The 18,442-nt window shown below is 42.1% G+C and overlaps 1 protein-coding gene across 2 annotated transcripts in view; it reads left to right on the top strand.

Moving 5' to 3' along the window:
- The window catches only part of LOC144043785 (liprin-alpha-3-like), a 30,435-nt gene extending 12,221 nt beyond the window's left edge, over positions 1-18,214 (top strand). The window contains exons 11-31 of one of the 2 annotated variants that reach the window (XM_077557755.1): positions 546-629; positions 807-938; positions 2,859-2,921; positions 3,008-3,087; positions 3,250-3,412; positions 4,284-4,477; positions 4,552-4,792; positions 4,878-5,011; positions 5,086-5,240; positions 5,345-5,444; positions 5,522-5,603; positions 5,682-5,882; positions 6,809-6,874; positions 7,343-7,369; positions 8,527-8,702; positions 10,113-10,210; positions 11,507-11,682; positions 11,897-11,965; positions 12,128-12,290; positions 14,783-14,848; positions 16,319-18,214. In XM_077557755.1, the coding sequence (XP_077413881.1) occupies positions 546-629; positions 807-938; positions 2,859-2,921; positions 3,008-3,087; positions 3,250-3,412; positions 4,284-4,477; positions 4,552-4,792; positions 4,878-5,011; positions 5,086-5,240; positions 5,345-5,444; positions 5,522-5,603; positions 5,682-5,882; positions 6,809-6,874; positions 7,343-7,369; positions 8,527-8,702; positions 10,113-10,210; positions 11,507-11,682; positions 11,897-11,965; positions 12,128-12,290; positions 14,783-14,835 (2,457 nt within the window). In that variant the 3' untranslated portion in view covers positions 14,836-14,848; positions 16,319-18,214. Of the gene's footprint in view, positions 1-545; positions 630-806; positions 939-2,858; positions 2,922-3,007; positions 3,088-3,249; positions 3,413-4,283; positions 4,478-4,551; positions 4,793-4,877; positions 5,012-5,085; positions 5,241-5,344; positions 5,445-5,521; positions 5,604-5,681; positions 5,883-6,808; positions 6,875-7,112; positions 7,370-8,526; positions 8,703-10,112; positions 10,211-11,506; positions 11,683-11,896; positions 11,966-12,127; positions 12,291-14,782; positions 14,849-16,318 lie in introns of those variants that run through there. The other variant, XM_077557756.1, reaches the window with a different exon arrangement.
- Positions 18,215-18,442: the final 228 nt, after the last annotated feature.

Genomic DNA, 18,442 nt, shown 5'->3' with positions numbered 1-18,442 from the left:
TATTTACACCAAGTGGTGCCACGTCATGAAAGAAGCTTCAGCGTTTCCCGAAACCTTTTCTCTTTAAAGGGCTGCCAAAGAGAAACAAGCCGTGCTGCCAAACATCTTAAACGCACACAATTAGCCTGATGCGTGTCCAGGCAAGATGGCTTGAAGAAAGTTTGCTGATGCATTTCCTTCTCTTCCTCTTCCCTCCTCCTCGTCTTTCCGCCTCCTGCTCTTCCTTCTCTTCCTCCCCTCCTCCTCCATCTCTTCTTTATTCTCCTCTTTTTCCTTCTCCTTGTTCTCTTCCTCCTTCGCCTCCTCTTCTTCCTCTTCATCTTCCTCATACCCTTCTCATCCACCTCATCTTCTTCCTCCACCTCTTCCTCATTCCTCTCCTTCCCTTCCTCCTCCTCCCCCTTTTCCTCCTTGTCTTTCACCTCCTCATCATCTTCCTCTTCCTTCCCTTCCTCATCCTCCTCGCCTTCCTTTACCACCTCACTTTTCTCCTCATCCTCCTCTCCCTCCTCCTCTTCCTACTTCGTACCTCCACCCCTTTCCAGGCAGAGGAGCGCCACGGCAACTTTGAGGAACGACTACGACAGATGGAGGCGCAACTGGAGGAGAAAAACCAAGAGCTGCAGCGGGTGAGTCACGCTTGTCTCGTCTTCGCCATCTCGACCCTCACGCCACACAAAGGCGCTCTAATTTTCTAAAGCGAATGATGCCAATCTCATGTCGAACGCAAGGCTTGTTATGCAGGCTTTTCCCCCAACACACATCTTGCACACCTTTATCTTCCTTTTCCTTCCCTTCCCCTGAAGGCCAGGCAGCGAGAGAGGATGAACGACGAACACAACAAGCGTCTCTCGGACACGGTGGACAAGCTGCTGTCCGAGTCCAACGAGAGGCTGCAGCTGCACCTCAAGGAGAGGATGGCCGCGCTGGAGGAGAAGGTGAAACCTTGCCAACCGACCGCCATCATCATTTCCGTCATCATCCAGTGGTTGTGTTTTGATTAGCAATAGGAATTGATAATAATTTTTGGATTCTGATTCCATTATCGATCTGATTCTTTATTGATTCTCTAATCAATTCTCAGTAGGTGTAGCATCAATACCCCCCACATCAAAATAACAAAATAAACAGAGGGTTAATTATACTGTATGGTAGCGCCAAGTTGTAAAAGTTCAGAACCAAAACACACTTCTTGTGTGTGACACCATCACCCAATTGCGACCTAAGAGGATGGAATTACAGGGATTTTGGTTTCCATCCCTAGCGATAATGTCAGTATCCAGTGTGATGTCATCAACCTCATCATTCAGTGATTATGTGATGTCATTTTTGGCTGGGGCTATGGCTTGGCTGTGGCATTGATGAAAATGACTTGGCTGTGACGAAGACGACTTGGCTGTGACGAGCACGACTTGGCTGTGACAAAGACTTAACACACAAACTTCCGCACGCAACGTAGACAATGCACCCACACCGACTGGATAAACACAACAGACTAACTACACTAACACTAACGAGACACACCTGGGGAAGGGAAGACACACACAGGTGGACGTGATTAGACATAACGAGACAAGGGAAGAAAAACCAGGAACACATGACAAAAACAACAAGAACAGCCATAACAAACAAAAACCTCACCCTCAGAGAACCAAAACATGACAAAATGCCTGCCACCATTTCAAGGGCTTCTGCTGAACCCCAAATAAAGTGAAGCTTTTCTAGGAGGCTTTTCCTGACATTTTTTTTATTTCCACATGATCTCAGTAGTTTATTTTTACTTTCCCTCTCTAAATTATTATTTTTCCGCCCCCAAATGAGTTATGCAAGTTGCTACGAAGGCGTATTAAAGCCACGTATAAAAATATATTTTTTTAGAGGGCAGGGGCAATATTCCGAGAAAAAAACTCGCAAATTTGCCACTTTATAAACTCGCAAATTTACGAGTTTTTTTTTCTTTTACTTTATAAATTTGCCACTTTATAAAGCGGCAAATTTGCCACTTTTTAAAGTGACAGATTCGTGAGAAAAAAAATCAAAAACTTACCAGAAATACACATAGCGTACTACTCGACTGTTTGTGCCAATACTTTTCGGTCGGGTTTCCAAATAAGGAGATAGTAATTGCTTTAGTATAGATTAACCATATGATGTTAAGCATTCGCTCTTGTGTACCGTTGTGTACGGCCACTGGCCAGCGACGCCTTCGCTTTGCGAAGCATTTAAGTTAATTTGTTAAAATGTATATTTACTCGTTTATTTATGTTTCCGGAATTATTATTAACACATTCATACAGTTTGGTATTTTAAGTTGATGTGTCGAATCTGCTGCTCTCCGTCATTCACTTGCATTTACCTATGGTATGCTAGCATCTGATTGGATAGTGTTAGTTAGCTGGTAAGGGATCAGACAGGAAGTGTTGTCGCGCTAACCGCGGTGAATGACGAGTAAAGTTTAAATTTAAAAATGAATCTGTCTCCATCCTGCCTTTTCATTTTATAAACAGTGTCCCATTAACCACCAATGAATCCTCACGTGATTAGACTATAGCTACGCTACGTGTATTTCTCGTAAGTTTCTGACTCTTTTTTTTTTTCTCGCAAATCTGCGACTTCATAAAGTCGCAAATTCGCCACTTTATAAAGAGTTTTTTTCTCTGAATATTGCCGCCGCCCTCTAAAAAATAAATATTTATAAGTGGCCCTAATACGCCGTTGTAAGTTGCATAATCACATTGTTGATGTAAAAAGTTTTTAGAATATTTATCTTGAATTCATTTATGTATCTATTGGTGTTTTTGTGATGTCATCATCCAATGTGTTGTCCATTGGTCATAACATATTCGGTCTTCCTGCAGAACGCTCTTTCTGAGGAGCTGTCCAACATGAAGAAGATTCAGGACGACCTTCTAGCAAACAAGGTGAGGCTACGTCTGTCCTCTGAATTTGCGTACAGATTTTTACGTTGACTTTCTCACGACCTGTCTGTGTGTCTTCCATCAATCAGGACCAGCTCATCGCAGAACTGGAACGCATTCAGCTTGAACTGGATCAGCTGAGAGCCAGGCCCGGAGGTTCTTATTCTAGGTGGGGAAACAAAATCAAAATGTTTACTACCAGTTTGTTATACTCATACTGTACTTACATTCTTTTGTGGACACATATGTTATCTTTACATTGCATGTCTTTATTCCTGCCTACTGGCCGATATAAGGAAACCTTTCATCCGCTCTCTCTTCCGTGTCCTAGTCGATCTTTGCCTGGCAGCGCTCTGGAGCTGAGGTACTCCCACGGGTGCGGCTCCCTCCCCATGGGCTCCACCACACACCTAGACACCTTCGGGAACGCCTCCCTGGGTGGCAGGCGAAGCTTCAGGGCCCGATGGAGTTCGGCCAGGGAGGACACCACTAAGGTGGGTTGGAAAATGTACCTGTGTTTTCACTTATATTTCTTTTGTACAATAACAGTCTTCATGTCATGAAAGCCTTGCTGAATCAATCACTACATGGATGCTAGTGTGTCATCCCATAACTTTCCACCTAAGTCTTCAAAAAGGAAGAGATCCGACTAAAAGCCAGGAGTGAAAGTCCTATGTCAGTTGTGCATCAGTCACTACACTCGTCATCCTGTACACTGACTGTTGCCTGCTAGTCGTCCTATCATCCAGTGTAAAAACTGGTCAGCCATTGCTTATTGCATTTACAACGGCTGACCAGTTTTTACACTGTAATAAAAAAAAAAGTACCAGATCTACTCATTTAAAATGAGGCAACAGATTACAAGCAATAATATTAATTAAATTTCACTATGCTTGGTAGACTATTGAGTAAATATTAATTAAAAAATGAGACCCTTAATATTACACATTTAATATGAGCAGCTTTGAATAGAGAACCAAAAATTTATTAAAACAAAAACTGAAAACTGCTTCATTAGCTTCAATTAACTCAATATTCTCTCCTTTTGGAATTAAATAAACATAATGCTTATGTTGTATTTAACAATAATTAGCGGGTTTTATTTCCAAACAGAATTATTTTTATTTTTATTAAATAATTGCCACAAGTCATAAATACAATTATATCGAATATTTTTTAAACTAATACAATAATTTAAATCTTCTTGACCAAATATTTGGTTTTCACAGTGTATGGGATGACACTTTAGCGACTGATGCACAAATATGACATCAGGGCTTATAAATATAGATGAAAAAAATACATCGACAACAAGAATGAATGTTAGTTTAATGGTACACTATTTGTGTATGCATGTGTTTGCAGTACACAGACTGGGACACGGGGGCGCTGCTGGGGTCCGGCTATGAGCACGGCGTGGACGTGGTGTGCTCGGACGACGAGGACGACGGTGACCATCGTTTTGGGTCCGAGCTGCTGTCACCCAGCGGACAGACGGATGTACAGACGCTGGCCATCATGCTGCAGGAACAGCTGGAGGCCATCAACAAGGAGATCAAGTAAGATGGGAGCCGTGAGGGATTTAAGCTTCCAGGCTACATGCTTAGCTATTCTCATGAATTTCCTCTCCCAGGCAGATCCAGGAGGAGAAGGAGAACACGGAGATGCGGGCCGAGGAGATCGAGAGCCGTGTCAGCAGCGTGGCCCTGGACAGTCCGCCCATCCCACCCTCATCGCTGGGGAGGGACAGCACAGGGCGAGGCTTCATCCCGTCCTCCATCACTTCGTCCACCCTGGCCTCGCCATCGCCGCCCAGCTCGGGGCACTCTACCCCGCGCCTGCCCCACTCGCCGGCCCGTGAGAACGACAGACAGGTGCAGTGGGGATTACCGAGTCTAACAGTTAATCGTGTTGATTATGTTCAGTGGGATACTATTGCGACATTATTTAACATTTTAGAACAACAAAGACGATGAGCGCTCCCTGGCCCTCCTCGACTCCACGCCACCGCCCACGCCGCGGGCCCTGCGGCTGGACAGGATGACCCTCACACACCCGGGGGCTCTGCTGGATGACCCCCGCGAGTTCCGCAGGTGAGACACGGCGACGCCCATTTCTACTTTTCTATTGGTCTGCAAGTCTACTGACCCGGCTGTGCTCCCATCAGCCTGTCAGCAGATGGCAGCAGCTCCAACAGCAGCCAGGACTCCCTGCACAAGTCCAGCAAGAAGAAGAGCATCAAGTCTTCCATCGGACGTCTGTTTGGGAAGAAGGAGAAGGGCAGGATGGGTCATCCTGGGCGGGATGGTTCGGCCTCGCTCGGTAAGTTGATGTAGGAAGTACAATAGTGACTGATGCCCAAATTTGACATGGACATTTTTGAAAGAAGTTGTACAGCTGCTTTGAACTCCCTGTGCCTCCATCAGCGTCAACGCCTTCTGAAGACCTGGCCTCCGGAGACCCCATGGGCATAAACAAGACCGGGACTTTGGGTCCGGCTGACAAAGACCGGCGCAGCAAAAAGAAGTGAGTGCCACATTTCACACACCTGTTCATCTTTGGGGGCGGAAAAGAAAAATCCTACTTCACATTCATGTACTCAGGCATGAGCTCTTAGAAGAAGCGTGTCGCCAAGGTTTGCCCTTCGCATCCTGGGACGGGCCCACTGTTGTGTCATGGCTGGAGGTACCTCCCTTTTTTTTTTTTTTGACCCGCTTTCAAAGCCCCCTTTTGGCCTCATCCTGCTGCCAATCTTCCTTCCAGCTGTGGGTAGGCATGCCCGCCTGGTACGTGGCGGCCTGCCGAGCCAACGTGAAAAGCGGCGCCATCATGGCCAACCTGTCGGACACGGAGATCCAGCGTGAGATCGGCATCAGTAACCCGTTGCACCGCCTCAAGCTGAGGCTCGCCATCCAGGAGATGGTGTCTCTCACCAGCCCCTCGGCCCCTGCCAGCACTCGCTCGGTCAGGCCCCGCAACCACTACGCACACACGCAAGAGAGTTAATGGTTTTGTTTTCAAGCTTCTTTCAAAACTAAAACTTTAATTGGTTACTAATGTATAACAATGACAGATAACGTAAGGTCAGACCAATAGTATTGATTTGTGGGGGGGGGGGGGTGTCTATGTAATAAAGTAAGTTAAAAGACAAAAAAAAATCAAATATCTTGTTCATACATCATTTTAAATTATTTGATAATCTAAAAGAAAAGGTAAATGTCTTTTCTTTAATTAAAAAAATCCTCAGTGTTCTAAAAATATTTGTTCCTTAAAAAATATCCTAAGAATAAGGGGTTAGGATGAGTAAGGGTAAAAGGTTAGTCAAGTTAGGAGTTAGCATAAGAAGATTTGGGTTGGGAAGCTTAAAGTTAGTAGGATTCGGGATAAGTATGGTGGTAAACCTAGGCTCCACTCCCCAGTGACGAATAATTAACTGTACACAGGTGAAACACATAACACCCAAAACAGTACTTCCAGTAAATCCTTCCAAGAAACAAAAGCAGTAAAAACAAAAAGAATATAAAACACAATGCAGAATGTAATGCAATAAATGTCATCTGTAAAATGTAGGAAAAAAAACCTTCAGCTTGCACGGACTTTCCAAAAGTGTTTTTTCAGTAAATTCCATAGAAGCAGCTCAAGTTTCGACTGGAGTTTCATAAATTAAAACATCAAAAATCCCACATTTTTATTGTGTGCCAGTTAAAAAATGTCATAAAAATCCAACTCAAACTCGCATGTATTTACTGAATCTTATGATACCAGGAAAGCTAGAACTTGGAACGGTCCCTGAGGGCAGCATCTGATGTACTCCAGTAGGTAGATCGGTTGAATGTTTTGTGTTGTCATCTCACTGCGTCGCTTTTGTCTCCTCTTCTCTTGTGCTGCAGTCGACCAGCAACGTTTGGATGACCCATGCCGAGATGGAGTCCTTGAACGCAGCAATCAAGCCGCCGGTTAGTGCCTGTCATCCTTTATTTATTCCTAATAAATATTTGCTATGTATTTTTTATTTATTATATTTAAATTATGTCACTACTACTTAATTTAATTTCTTTGTATTTTTCCAACATAATCCAACATATTTATAGCTGTTCAGTTTTGTTAATTTTGTTGTTTTTTTTTAAAGATCCATGTTGATGAGTCTCCTTCCTCCTCCTCCTTTTCTTCTTCTTCTGTGGTTGTGTCTCGTAGTGTCGAGCATCTTCTTCTTCTTGTCCCTCTGGTTGCTGTTTCACTGTGAACCGCTTCCAGCTAATTGCCCGTTCACTAACACACTCTTCCTCCCTTTGTCCTCCTTTTTCCCCGGCTGCTCCTCTACTTCGCCTTCATCCCTTCCTCCTCCTCGCCACCTCCTCCACCTCCACCGCCACCTCCTCGCTCTCTCTCTATCCACCCCCTCTTTTCTCCTTTCGGCCTTCCAGGAGCTGAAGGAGTTCAGCTGGGATCAGGTGAGGAAAAACCGACAGTCTGTCTATAGTGTAAATTTTGTGCTCAAGAGCTGCATTTGATTTTTTCAAGGCAGCTGGGCCAGGTCATTTGTAGATAATGTAAACACAAAAAAAAAGTTAAATGTGGATGTAAAATATTTAAAATCATTCTCATTCATTTTATTAGATTATTTATTCTTTATTTAATTGCAGTGAATTGGCGAGTTATTTAATAAAATCTATCCATTCATCCTTTTTCCGAAACAAATGCAAAATTGTTTATTTTACCATTATTCTTGTATTGTATGAATAATTGTTAATTTTAATAAGAAAACAATAAACCATGGTAATTTTATAATTTTTTTTATCGTAAATCATTTAATTACAATTTTTTTTACCCCATTCATTTATGTAATTATACAAATGTTTTTTGTACTAATATTTTTGTAATTGATGTAAAATATTGAATTTCAATAATACATTGATGATTAATTTTAATTTATAATTAACTTAATTATAATTAATTAACAAGAGTATTTAGAAAACTTATATAGAATAAATAAGCCATTTGAAAAGTATATAGCATAAATAATCCATTTAATTTTTTTAATCAATAAAATTAAAAACTTGTTTATTTTAGTAATGTTTTGTTAGTACTGGCAATATACAATAGTTAATTTCAGTGATGAAATAATTCAAGCATTAAAATATATATATTTTTAAATGTATTTTTAAAACATACGTTAATTAAATTGTTTATTACACTAAAATTTGTTCTATACAGTAAATCATTTAACCAATTATTTAATGAACTACAATATATTCGTAAAAATACCTCAAATGGTGCCAAAGCAATATTTTTGTATTAGACATGGCTTTTGGCCTGAGCCTAACCCGATAAAACAGCAAGGCCAAAAAATGTTCTGTGAATTCACAAATGCTGAACCACGGATTTGGAAACCACTAACCAACCACAAATACGCCATTTTTAGCAATTTAGCGGGGTGGAGGTGGGTGCTAATGTTCCAATTAATACACAGCAAATATGATAATATTCTTCCAATGTAAATGCTAATTGGGCTGGATTAAAGAAAAAACACTGCATACTTTGTCCAGGTTTGGTCCAGTGAGACCAGCCAACTGTCAGACGTCGATCACAGCCTTTTGTCTCCGTTTAGATCCTGGCGTACGGCGACATGAATCACGAGTGGGTGGGCAATGACTGGCTGCCCAGCCTGGGCCTGCCACAGTACCGCAGCTACTTCATGGAGTCGCTGGTGGATGCCCGCATGCTGGACCACCTCACCAAGAAGGAGCTGAGAGGGCAGCTCAAGATGGTGGACAGCTTCCACAGGTGAGACCCGCAGACCATCACTGGTAGATGCTAGTGGGACGGTACCGTTGGAATGTTCCCCCTTAAAATAGGGGTGGTGGAAGTTCAACTCAAGAGATTAGGTGATCTGAGATACTTCATTTCTCGATATTGTTGAAGAATGTCCCGTTATCTCCCCACATGTCCAATGATGCTTCTTTGGCACCCATTTTGTTTCACCATTTCCCACAATTTCCCCTATTATGCCCTTGCCTATCAGACCAATAGTGTCTCATAAATTGTGTCTCATCATGTCCAATTATGTCTCATCTATTACTATACTATCCAATTTGTCAACCATTTTGTCACATAGTGTCAATTTTCACACCTATTATGTACCATAATGTCCCCTCTTGTGTCTCATAATTTCCCATAAGCTCCACTATCATGTCACATTATATCCTGTTGTGTCCCATAATGTCTTCCGTCATGTTTTATCATGTCAAATTATGTACCACAATGTCAATTCCCCTCCCATTTTGTCCAAAAATGCCCTCTCTTGTGTCTCATCATGTCCCATAATCTCCCATTATGCTACATTACGCCCCATCAAGTCCCATAGTGTCTCATTTCCCCCATTATGCTCTATTCTATTCCATAGTGTCCCTTCCTTTTCATGTCTCATTTTGTCCACTATTGTGCCACATCATGTCACATTGCACCCCATCATTTCTCCATTGTATTTTATCATGTCCCATAATATATCCTATTGTGTTTCATCACGTCCAATTATGCCATATTTCCCCATTTTGTCTCACAATGTCACATTTTATTCTAGTGTCTCTTTTATTGTCTCATTGTGTCCCTTAATGTCTCACCATGCCCATAGTTTACCATAATGTCTCATATATTATAAGTCCCCCATTTTGTCTCATTTTATTCCTGTGTCCCCTTTAGTGTTTCATCATATCTCATCGTTTCCAATAATGTCCCTTATTGTGTCTCATCGTATCTCATTTTGTCTCGTTGTACCTTTTCTGTTAGACTGTCTGTCATTTTCATGGTTGTGAAATCCAGGTCCAGAAAGCAGAAACCCTGAACTAGTTTGGCTTTAGCTTCTAGTCACAGGTGTAGATGAGCTTGTTTACCTGGCAGTTGAGTAGAAGCACCTATGGTTAATCTGTGGCAGGGTTTTTACTTTCTGGACCTGGATTCCCCAACCCTGCTCATTTTGTTCTATAGCACCCTGTAATGTCCAGTAGCATGTCACATTTTATTTTATAGTGTCCCATAATCTGCACTATTGTGCTCTCCGGACAGTGATCGCCACTCAAGTGTGTGTCTCCCGGCCTGCGCACAGGGTCAGGCGGTCAAAGGGTGTCAAATGGTATTGAGACTCACCCCTTGGTCCCCTCACCTCTCACCTCTCACCTCTCCCCTCTGGTCCGGCAGGGTGAGTTTGCATTATGGCATCATGTGCCTAAAGCGCCTCAACTATGATCGCAAGGAGCTGGAGAGGCGGCGGGAGGACAGCGCACACCACAACAAAGGTGAGACAACCTCCTTCACCCCACCACCAACCCTACACTTGTTACCCTTTTTACAGACCTCGTTTGCTTCTTCATGCTGCGTACGTTGGAGGAAATTAGCGACCCTTTTTCGCACGCGGTGTGATGGAAATTTACCAGACTAGACTGCTACATGTCTGTGGTGAAGCAGCGTGTGGCTCATTAGCCAAGGTTATTTTGAATGTCCTGTTCCGAGTAAACAGTTGTTTGTGATCACCAGTCGGATGTTTTTGTACAGTGGTACCTTGATATACGAGTGACTCAATTTAAGAGATTTTCCAGAAACGTATCAGTGGATTATTATTTAATTATTTATTTATTTGCCTTTCAAACTGAAAAACAATGAGCACTGTATGTGCTGTAAATCACACATTGTGTATTTAAAACAAGCACACGACTTAACCTTAGAATTATCCACTAGCTTAATGCTAAGACATAATTGGAAATGCCAAAGGCTTGACAAGTAGCATCTATGTGGCTGTGTTCTAGCGCTTTAATCAATGAACACAGATGGCGCAACAACACATGTAGACAGACAATATTCAAATACACGCCAACATATGTTCTTTATCCTCTAAGCACTATATGTCTATATTTTTTTATTGTTACATACAAGGCTGCTATTTATTTTTGTTGCTGTTCATTTATAAGAGAGACCATTTATTTTACTTCAGTGCCAGCATAAGGGAAAAAAGTACATATTTTCCTCATATTTACTGTTACTAAATTTGTTTTCCGATGGCCATCATTTTTAGAGCTTTTACGTAATTAGACCATTGTCAATTTTTTTCAATGGTAATTAGTTCATCCATTTGTTTACCAACGATACTAAAGGAGTTCAGAGAAGGCTCCCTTGCCACTTTATTAGGTACTCCCGCGGAATTTTATAATTTGAGCGCACTTGTAGTAGCACGGTTCCTCACATAACGAGGCAGCATGTCAAGGCAGGACTGCGATGATGTCAGAGGATGTCAATGTATGCATGCGTTGCCCACAGACAATCACAAACATCGTTGTCGATGTCGCTGTTCGCCGTCCAACTTGTTAACGTGGCTGCTTCTAAAATGTCTCCCAGCCATGCGCGATTTTATTGCAGTCATCATTTAACAATTAAACCACTTGGCAAGTAAGAACAAGACATCTGGAGAAAAAAAAAAGCAGTAATAAAGACAAATGTCTGGTTATTTGATGAGTTGATTTCCCTGTAGCCCTTTTCACACCATTTCCCCATTTTTGCCTTTCACACACTTACTTCTTATTCTTCCTTTTCCCCCGCAGATGTGATGGTGTGGTCCAACGAGCGCGTGATGTGCTGGGTGCAGACGGTGGGCCTGAAAGAGTACGCCGACAACCTTCGCGAGAGCGGCGTCCACGGAGCCCTGCTGGCCCTCGACGACACCTTCGACTACACCGACCTGGCGCTGCTGCTGCAGATACCCAATCAGAACACGCAGGTAGATGAGTGTCTTGTGTTGATGTTTTCAGATGTACAACGGTTGCCCACTATTGCTGCCGCTTGTCACGTTCACTTCTGCATGTACAGTATATGCTGACTTATGTTATATGTTGCTTTTACTTCAAGCATTTATTAACGCAGGTTTTTTGGGTGACATGCTATTGGCTATATCTTGCTGCTGCCGTCGCTAATGTCCACACTCCGTCCTGCAGGCCCGACAGCTGCTGGAGCAGGAATACAACTCGCTCATCTCCATGGGAACCGAGAGGCGGCCCGATGAGGTCCGACAAACACACATACAAGAACCACATGCACACAAAAACACGCACAAAGCGCACACACATGCACACACTAGATCACACAAAACACAAACAAATACCACACACACACAATGACCACACGTAGACGCACATTTAGACGGCAAGCGTGTATTTTGGTTGCAGGACGGCACCAAGACGTTCACGCGCTCTCCGTCGTGGCGCAAGATGTTCCGCGAGAAGGACCTGCGGGGCGTCACCTCCGACTCGGCCGAGACCCTGCCTGCTAATTTCCGTGCCTCCGCCATCGCCACGCCCTCCGTCACCCTCAGGAAGGTCCAGAGCGACGGTGAGTGGCCGTGACCCACCCATCACGCTCTCACCTCCGATTTGCCGAGCCTGCGGCAGCGAGGGCACTTTGAGCTTTAAGCCGCCGTGCGGGGTGTGACTCACCGGCACGGAATGATAGGAATCAGGCCTCGGGTCCTAGAGGAGCGCTCTACAAAGTATTATTAGGATTGTAGGATTATTTCCTTGGGTTAGGGTTTCTTTTTTTTTGGACAACAAGGAAGAAACATCTAGTTTAAAATGTTTTTATTTCAAATATATTTTAGAATTGGGTTATTTGTTTCAGTTTTTTAGTGCATCTTCTCAACATCATGTTTGCACATTTCGGACTTCCTAGTGTATTGGAGTACAGCTGGAAAGTACACATCGCATGATAAGGTTCCTGTTGAGTGGCTAATCACACACGCACATAGGATGTATGCATTTCACAGCTCGTCTGAACATGCCTGTAACAATACACATTCTTATAGTCTGCGGCAAGCACAACAAAAAAGTCTATTATATTTTAATTTTCACATTATATATGTCAGTAAGTGTGTTTTGAAGGTAGGGCTTAAAAAATGGCATTCTGGTAAGAAGTCAAATTTACTAATAATGTCAATATTTTGACATTCCTCAACCATCCTGCTACAGGTAAATGTTTAGTAATGGAGTTAATAATGAGCTATAGATCATGTTGAATTATCCCAAAGTGTCCCAAATGAACAAAGATGTCAAAAAGATACCTCAGGTCAAAATGACCCAGTTTAAAATATAAAAATATATTGAAATGGTTAGTAATTGCCTTAATGGTGAGAAATAAATCATGTTTATTGAGATTCTGTGTCATTTCTGACAGTTGGAGAATTTAACAGAAATCACATCAATTTTTTTATATATATTAAAAATAGTTATAAAGTAGTTGCAAAAAAGCTTCTTTTTTTTTGCATGAAACTGTTGCCTGGCCTTATAAAAGGTATTGATTGCAATGGTTAGTAATGGTGATACTAAGGAGATACAAATGTTGGATCAAAGTATAAAAACAGCTGTTTTTGGAACATGTTCTGCTTGGCTTAATAAGATTAAATATTGAAATGGTGAGCAATGCACTTAATAATGAGTCATAAATAATGTTTATTTGTTGTTCCTTTCCGACTGACACTTTTGGAGAATTATAGATGCTCGAGTCAAATTGGCCCAGGAACGTTATTGTTATAAGAATCAAGCACAAAAGGCAGATTAGGACATTTTTAAGACCTGTCGTTCACGAAATATGATAAAACAAAGCTCAACTTCATTTATAGAACACTTTAACAGCAAACACAGCTGTAACCAAGTGTTAAATCAAATCAACCACATTATGTGATAATAATTGTAAAAGTAAAATAAGTAAGCTGCCGGAGCTCAGATTTGAATGTAAACAAACGACTGGGGTTTTCTAATAGTTGTGAGTTTGTCCCTTGGTGATTAACGCACACAGCATCAGCAAGGAAAACCACAAATAGCTTGAGCTATCTGTAGCTAAATCCCATTTAACATCTAACATGCTGTACATTATAGACATCTGTTGAGGTATCCATTTTGAGAAAACATGGAAAAACAACTGCTACAAAATAATAGCACCTTGCTTTTCTGTAGCTAACTAGCAACCAACTAGCATGGTAGTTATTAACATTAGCATTAATCACATCAATTATCATGTCCATTTTGAGAAAATGGAGAAGAAGAAAAAAAGGACAGATATGACGAGCAAGCTTCCTGTGTCTAACTAGTAGTACGTAATAGCTAATACTTTCAGAACTTTCTGAGGCTAAATACCAATTAGCGACTAACTCGTTCCACATTATACAAATCAGTTGAGGTGTCCATTTTTAGAAAATGCACTAAAATGACAGCTAACTTAAGCTATACGCCAGTTTAAGTTAGCTATACTTAAATTAAGTTTCTGTTTTATGGCATTGTATTTTATTTTGCTCTGTATGAGGCTGTCCTTTTTTTGTGAAGCGCTTTGTGACTTCTGTCCATGAAAAGTGCTATATAAATAAAGCTTAAAGAGGTACTTGCTTACTAACTAGCAATTAGCCACAAACAAGCTCACTGTACATTGTACACATCTGTTGAAAATGAGGTTCCATTAGAAGTGGAAGAAGGCTCACTATGATACTTGTATTACATATTCATGAAAATGACATTGATTAATGTGTAATTTAAGCCCTTGGAATGACGTGTTTTCTTTCTTTCTTTTATTTTATTTCTTTTTTTTGTGGAGGCAACAATTGTCGTTTTTAAGGACACCCTACGTGTCAAAGTGCTTTCCATGCTTGTGTGCCATTATTCCAGCTGTGGAATTCTCGTTTCCTTTCTTAGAGGAAGCGGTGATGAGAAGGAGAAGGCAGTGTAAAGTACACGGGGGAACTTTTTATCCGCCATTCCGGGTCTTAATGGGAATGCTTGTGGAAGGGTCAGTGGTGTTTAAATGTAACCTGCGTGTGTGTGTGTGTGTGTTATCCACAGCCAGCTCCAGTGCCCGGGGTGAATCTGCCTCCGTGAGGACGTACTCGTGTTGAGGGGGCGACTGAGGTGAGGGAGCGGCCAGCCCATGCGCTCGTTAAAGCGTCGAGAGCCCTTTGGTTAGCGCGGCGAGACGAGATGGCTTGCACATGTGTCTTTGTGGTGTTGTTGTTGTGGTTCGAAGTTTTCCCCACTTGTAGTTTGCACGAAATTGTTTCGTTTTGGTCGTGCTATTTCAAATAAGTTGACAACCAAAACACTTGGTCCGAGGAATTTGAGGGAAAAAAACTACTCTATCATTGCCATGATGGAGTGTGAGTGGATGAGGGATCGTGGACCCAAATGCAAGGAAACAGGAATCAAGTGCAATGTGTTGTACCTTTATTAACCATAGGGAGAAATGTGAGCAGACAACCATGACTGGACGGGACGCGAGTAGACTGGTCGCCATGACTGGACAGGACGCGAGTAGACTGGTCGCCATGACTGGACAGGATGTGACTAGACTGGTCGCCATAACTGGACAGGACGTGAGTAGACTGGTGTACATGACTGGAGCGAGCGTGAAGTGACAGGACCTGATTTGCCTTGACTTGAGTTGCCGTGGAGTGGCTATGACTTTTTGGCTGGGGCTATGGCTTGTTGGCTGGGGCTATGGCTTGTTGGCTGTGACAATGGCTTGTTGGCTGTGGCGATGACTTGGCACATGAACTTCCACACATAACGTAGACAATGCACCCTCACCGACTGGACAAACACAACAGACTAAATACACCAACACTAATGAGACACACCTGGGGAAGGGAAGACATACACAGGTGGACGTGATTAGACATAACGAGACAAGGGAATAAAACAAGACAAAAAAAAACAACCACAGACAAAAACAAACAAGAACACCCATAACAAAGAAAACCCAACCCCCACAGAATCGAAACATGACAATCATGAGTAGACCATAAAAAAAGTATTTTTATTTAAAGCTGTCTTTCTACAGCCATTTCCAAGGGTTCTTTGAAATTTCAGCCTCTGAATTTTCCTTTGCAACATGCGTATCTATCATGAATAGATCCACAAACAATTTTCAAGAGGACATACCTGGGAAAGAAGTCTACTATTCTGTTTTAAAATGGCCATTTTAGGGTACACTTCCAAGGGTTCTTCAAGCACAAACTTCTACAGGAACATTTTGAAAATGCTGCCCTGTATGCTAGTTTAGCAATATGAAATTTGGTAGGCATGTCCTTCACGAGTAGACCCACAAAAAAAGCATGGCCATTTCAGGTTCAATTGGGCCCATTTTCTATGTATACAATATCAAAGGTTTAATTGGATTACTACCTAATTTGATCAATGTACAGTATACTAAACAAACAGGCGATACTAAATTATGAATGATTTGACTTTTCATCACTACATGTGGCTTGTTGCCATAAAACTCCAAAAAGTAAATAGGTTGTAAGTTTCTTTTTTTTCCCAGACAAAAATTCCTTTTTCAATATATTCCAATACGGTCAGACATGCTGTTGATCTCCACAGGGGGCGCCGATCACACTGGGAACCTCCGACTCACTGAAGAATGGCTCTAAAGAAGAAGGACTCCCACACAGTACACTCAACTTCAGGCTAGTTGTGCTCCGAGCGTTCTGCAATAATGCCAACAGGATGAAGGTGACCTGATGATTCCTCAATGTTGTTCTCAGAGCAGGAAATTCAAATTCTCTCTCCGTGGCCCCTCTTTGTTAGAACCTTTGTTACACAAAGCGAGTTACGATGCCATTGTTGACGTCAAGGGGGGTGTCTGAGCATCCCCAATTGATGTGGGCTGTAAAACATGTCGACCATTGAGCGGCAGACCACATCACAGCCACGCCGCTCTGCTGCGTCCTTTTGTCTCCACTACCTTGAAAGCTGATCCGACTTCCTTTGATGGCATCCCATAATAATAGACTTGAAAGGCTTTGAGGGAGTGCGGACGGCCAGTCACACAGGCATCGGGTTTGACTGTTTCCCAACACTTTTAACGCAGAGAGCCTAAATGTAGTGCCGGGATTGAGCAACCTGAGCCTTTCACACAGAACTAAGCGTAGCGGAATAATGCCAATTCACACAGTACATACAGTGAGTAGCCTTGCCAAAATGGGTTTTTCTGAGTTGTGTGTGAAAGGTAGTGAAGGCAACCCGGCAGTTTCATGAGCGTCTTTGTAAAAGGGTTTAGTGGAAAACGGACACATCAGAAGTAGATACGACATTAAGCCACCTGTGCCTTTCACACAATCGAAGAAGTTGACACATCAAAACGGCCTTTTTCCCTTGTCGGTGTTCCGTGTGAATGCTACCCGTCTTCTGAGGAAGTAGGAGAGGTGCGATATGGATGCGCTTATGTGAAAGGGGATAGCAGGAAGCTTGAAAAAGGGTGTGAATCATCTGATTGTGGGATGTTGTTGCTGTGTGAAACAGCACATAGTCATAAAAATCCATAAACTGGAAAATTCTAAGCATCCAAATTTGTGGGAACATTTGTGCATCAAAATATTAAATGAAAAGTGTTTTGGGATTTTTGGAAAGTAGTTGAAAGCGGACTCCTCCGTTGGGATCTTTGGGGAAACGTGACGGTGAAAGATGAATGACGGGAGGGGCCACAGAGAGACAAAACAGATTAAAAGAAAACGGACGGACAAAAGAAAATGGACAGACAGAAGCCGCTCATTTTACATACACAGACAAGCCATAACAGAACTCTCTGGAAGGGGGTGAGGAAAGGGGTGAGTAGGAAGGCCAGGAAACAGAACTTTTAGCCTCCGTGTTTACGATGCATGTCTTAAAAAAGAAAACAAGAAGAAGAAAAAAGACAATGAGATATTTTCATTTTTGCCCTCAATGGTGACGCTAACGAGGTGTGGTTCAAAATGAAAAACAAAAGATATTTAAAAAAAACTAAACAAAAAATATATATGTATGATACAGCTACAATGGGGGGGGGGGGTAGCCTGTGCGGGAGGGGGGGTGTCAATTTGTAAAATGTGTGAACTTTTTTTCAGTTGTATTTTTTATTTTTTACGACGACTATTTATTTTTCTTTAAAGTATGTATTGGATAAATGTATGTATGAACATGTACGTCCTTGTTCCCTCTCTCTCTCTCTCTCTCTCTCTCTCTCTTTCTCTCTCTCATTAACACTTCTTCATTTTGGAGCTAGGCCAAATGGTCGCCAGTCCGATCGGAAGGCGACCGTTCCGCTTGCTAGCGCTGCTGTTACGTGTCCATTCTGACGACAGGTCGTGCAATGATTGCAGATTTCCATGATTATAAAAGTGATCGTAATACAAAACTGAAGATATCCTATATGGAAAATGAACAAATATGATCAAAATGGTGATGTAAAAAAGAAAAGAAAAGAATAAAGCAATCCATGTGGATCTGCTCATCATACAACGGTGGCTCTTGGTTCTTACATGCTGATTTATAAGTTAAAAGAAAACTATGCAGCCCTGACACCAAATTTGGTGGACATGTCTGTCGGCCATTTCAATTTCAAAAAGTATCCTCAGAAAGTGAGAAAAAAAACAGTTTCACAGATTGACAAAAAAGTCTGAAGGACCCACGCCCAAATATAGACATTTACCAGGTGTATTCTGATTGGGCCATTGCTCAACAATGAAC

Source organism: Vanacampus margaritifer, chromosome 2 (genome assembly GCF_051991255.1).
Source record: "Vanacampus margaritifer isolate UIUO_Vmar chromosome 2, RoL_Vmar_1.0, whole genome shotgun sequence".
NCBI lineage: Eukaryota > Metazoa > Chordata > Actinopteri > Syngnathiformes > Syngnathidae > Vanacampus > Vanacampus margaritifer.
Note: the sequence above shows the minus strand (reverse complement) of the source record. Positions and strands in the feature narration are given on the sequence as shown.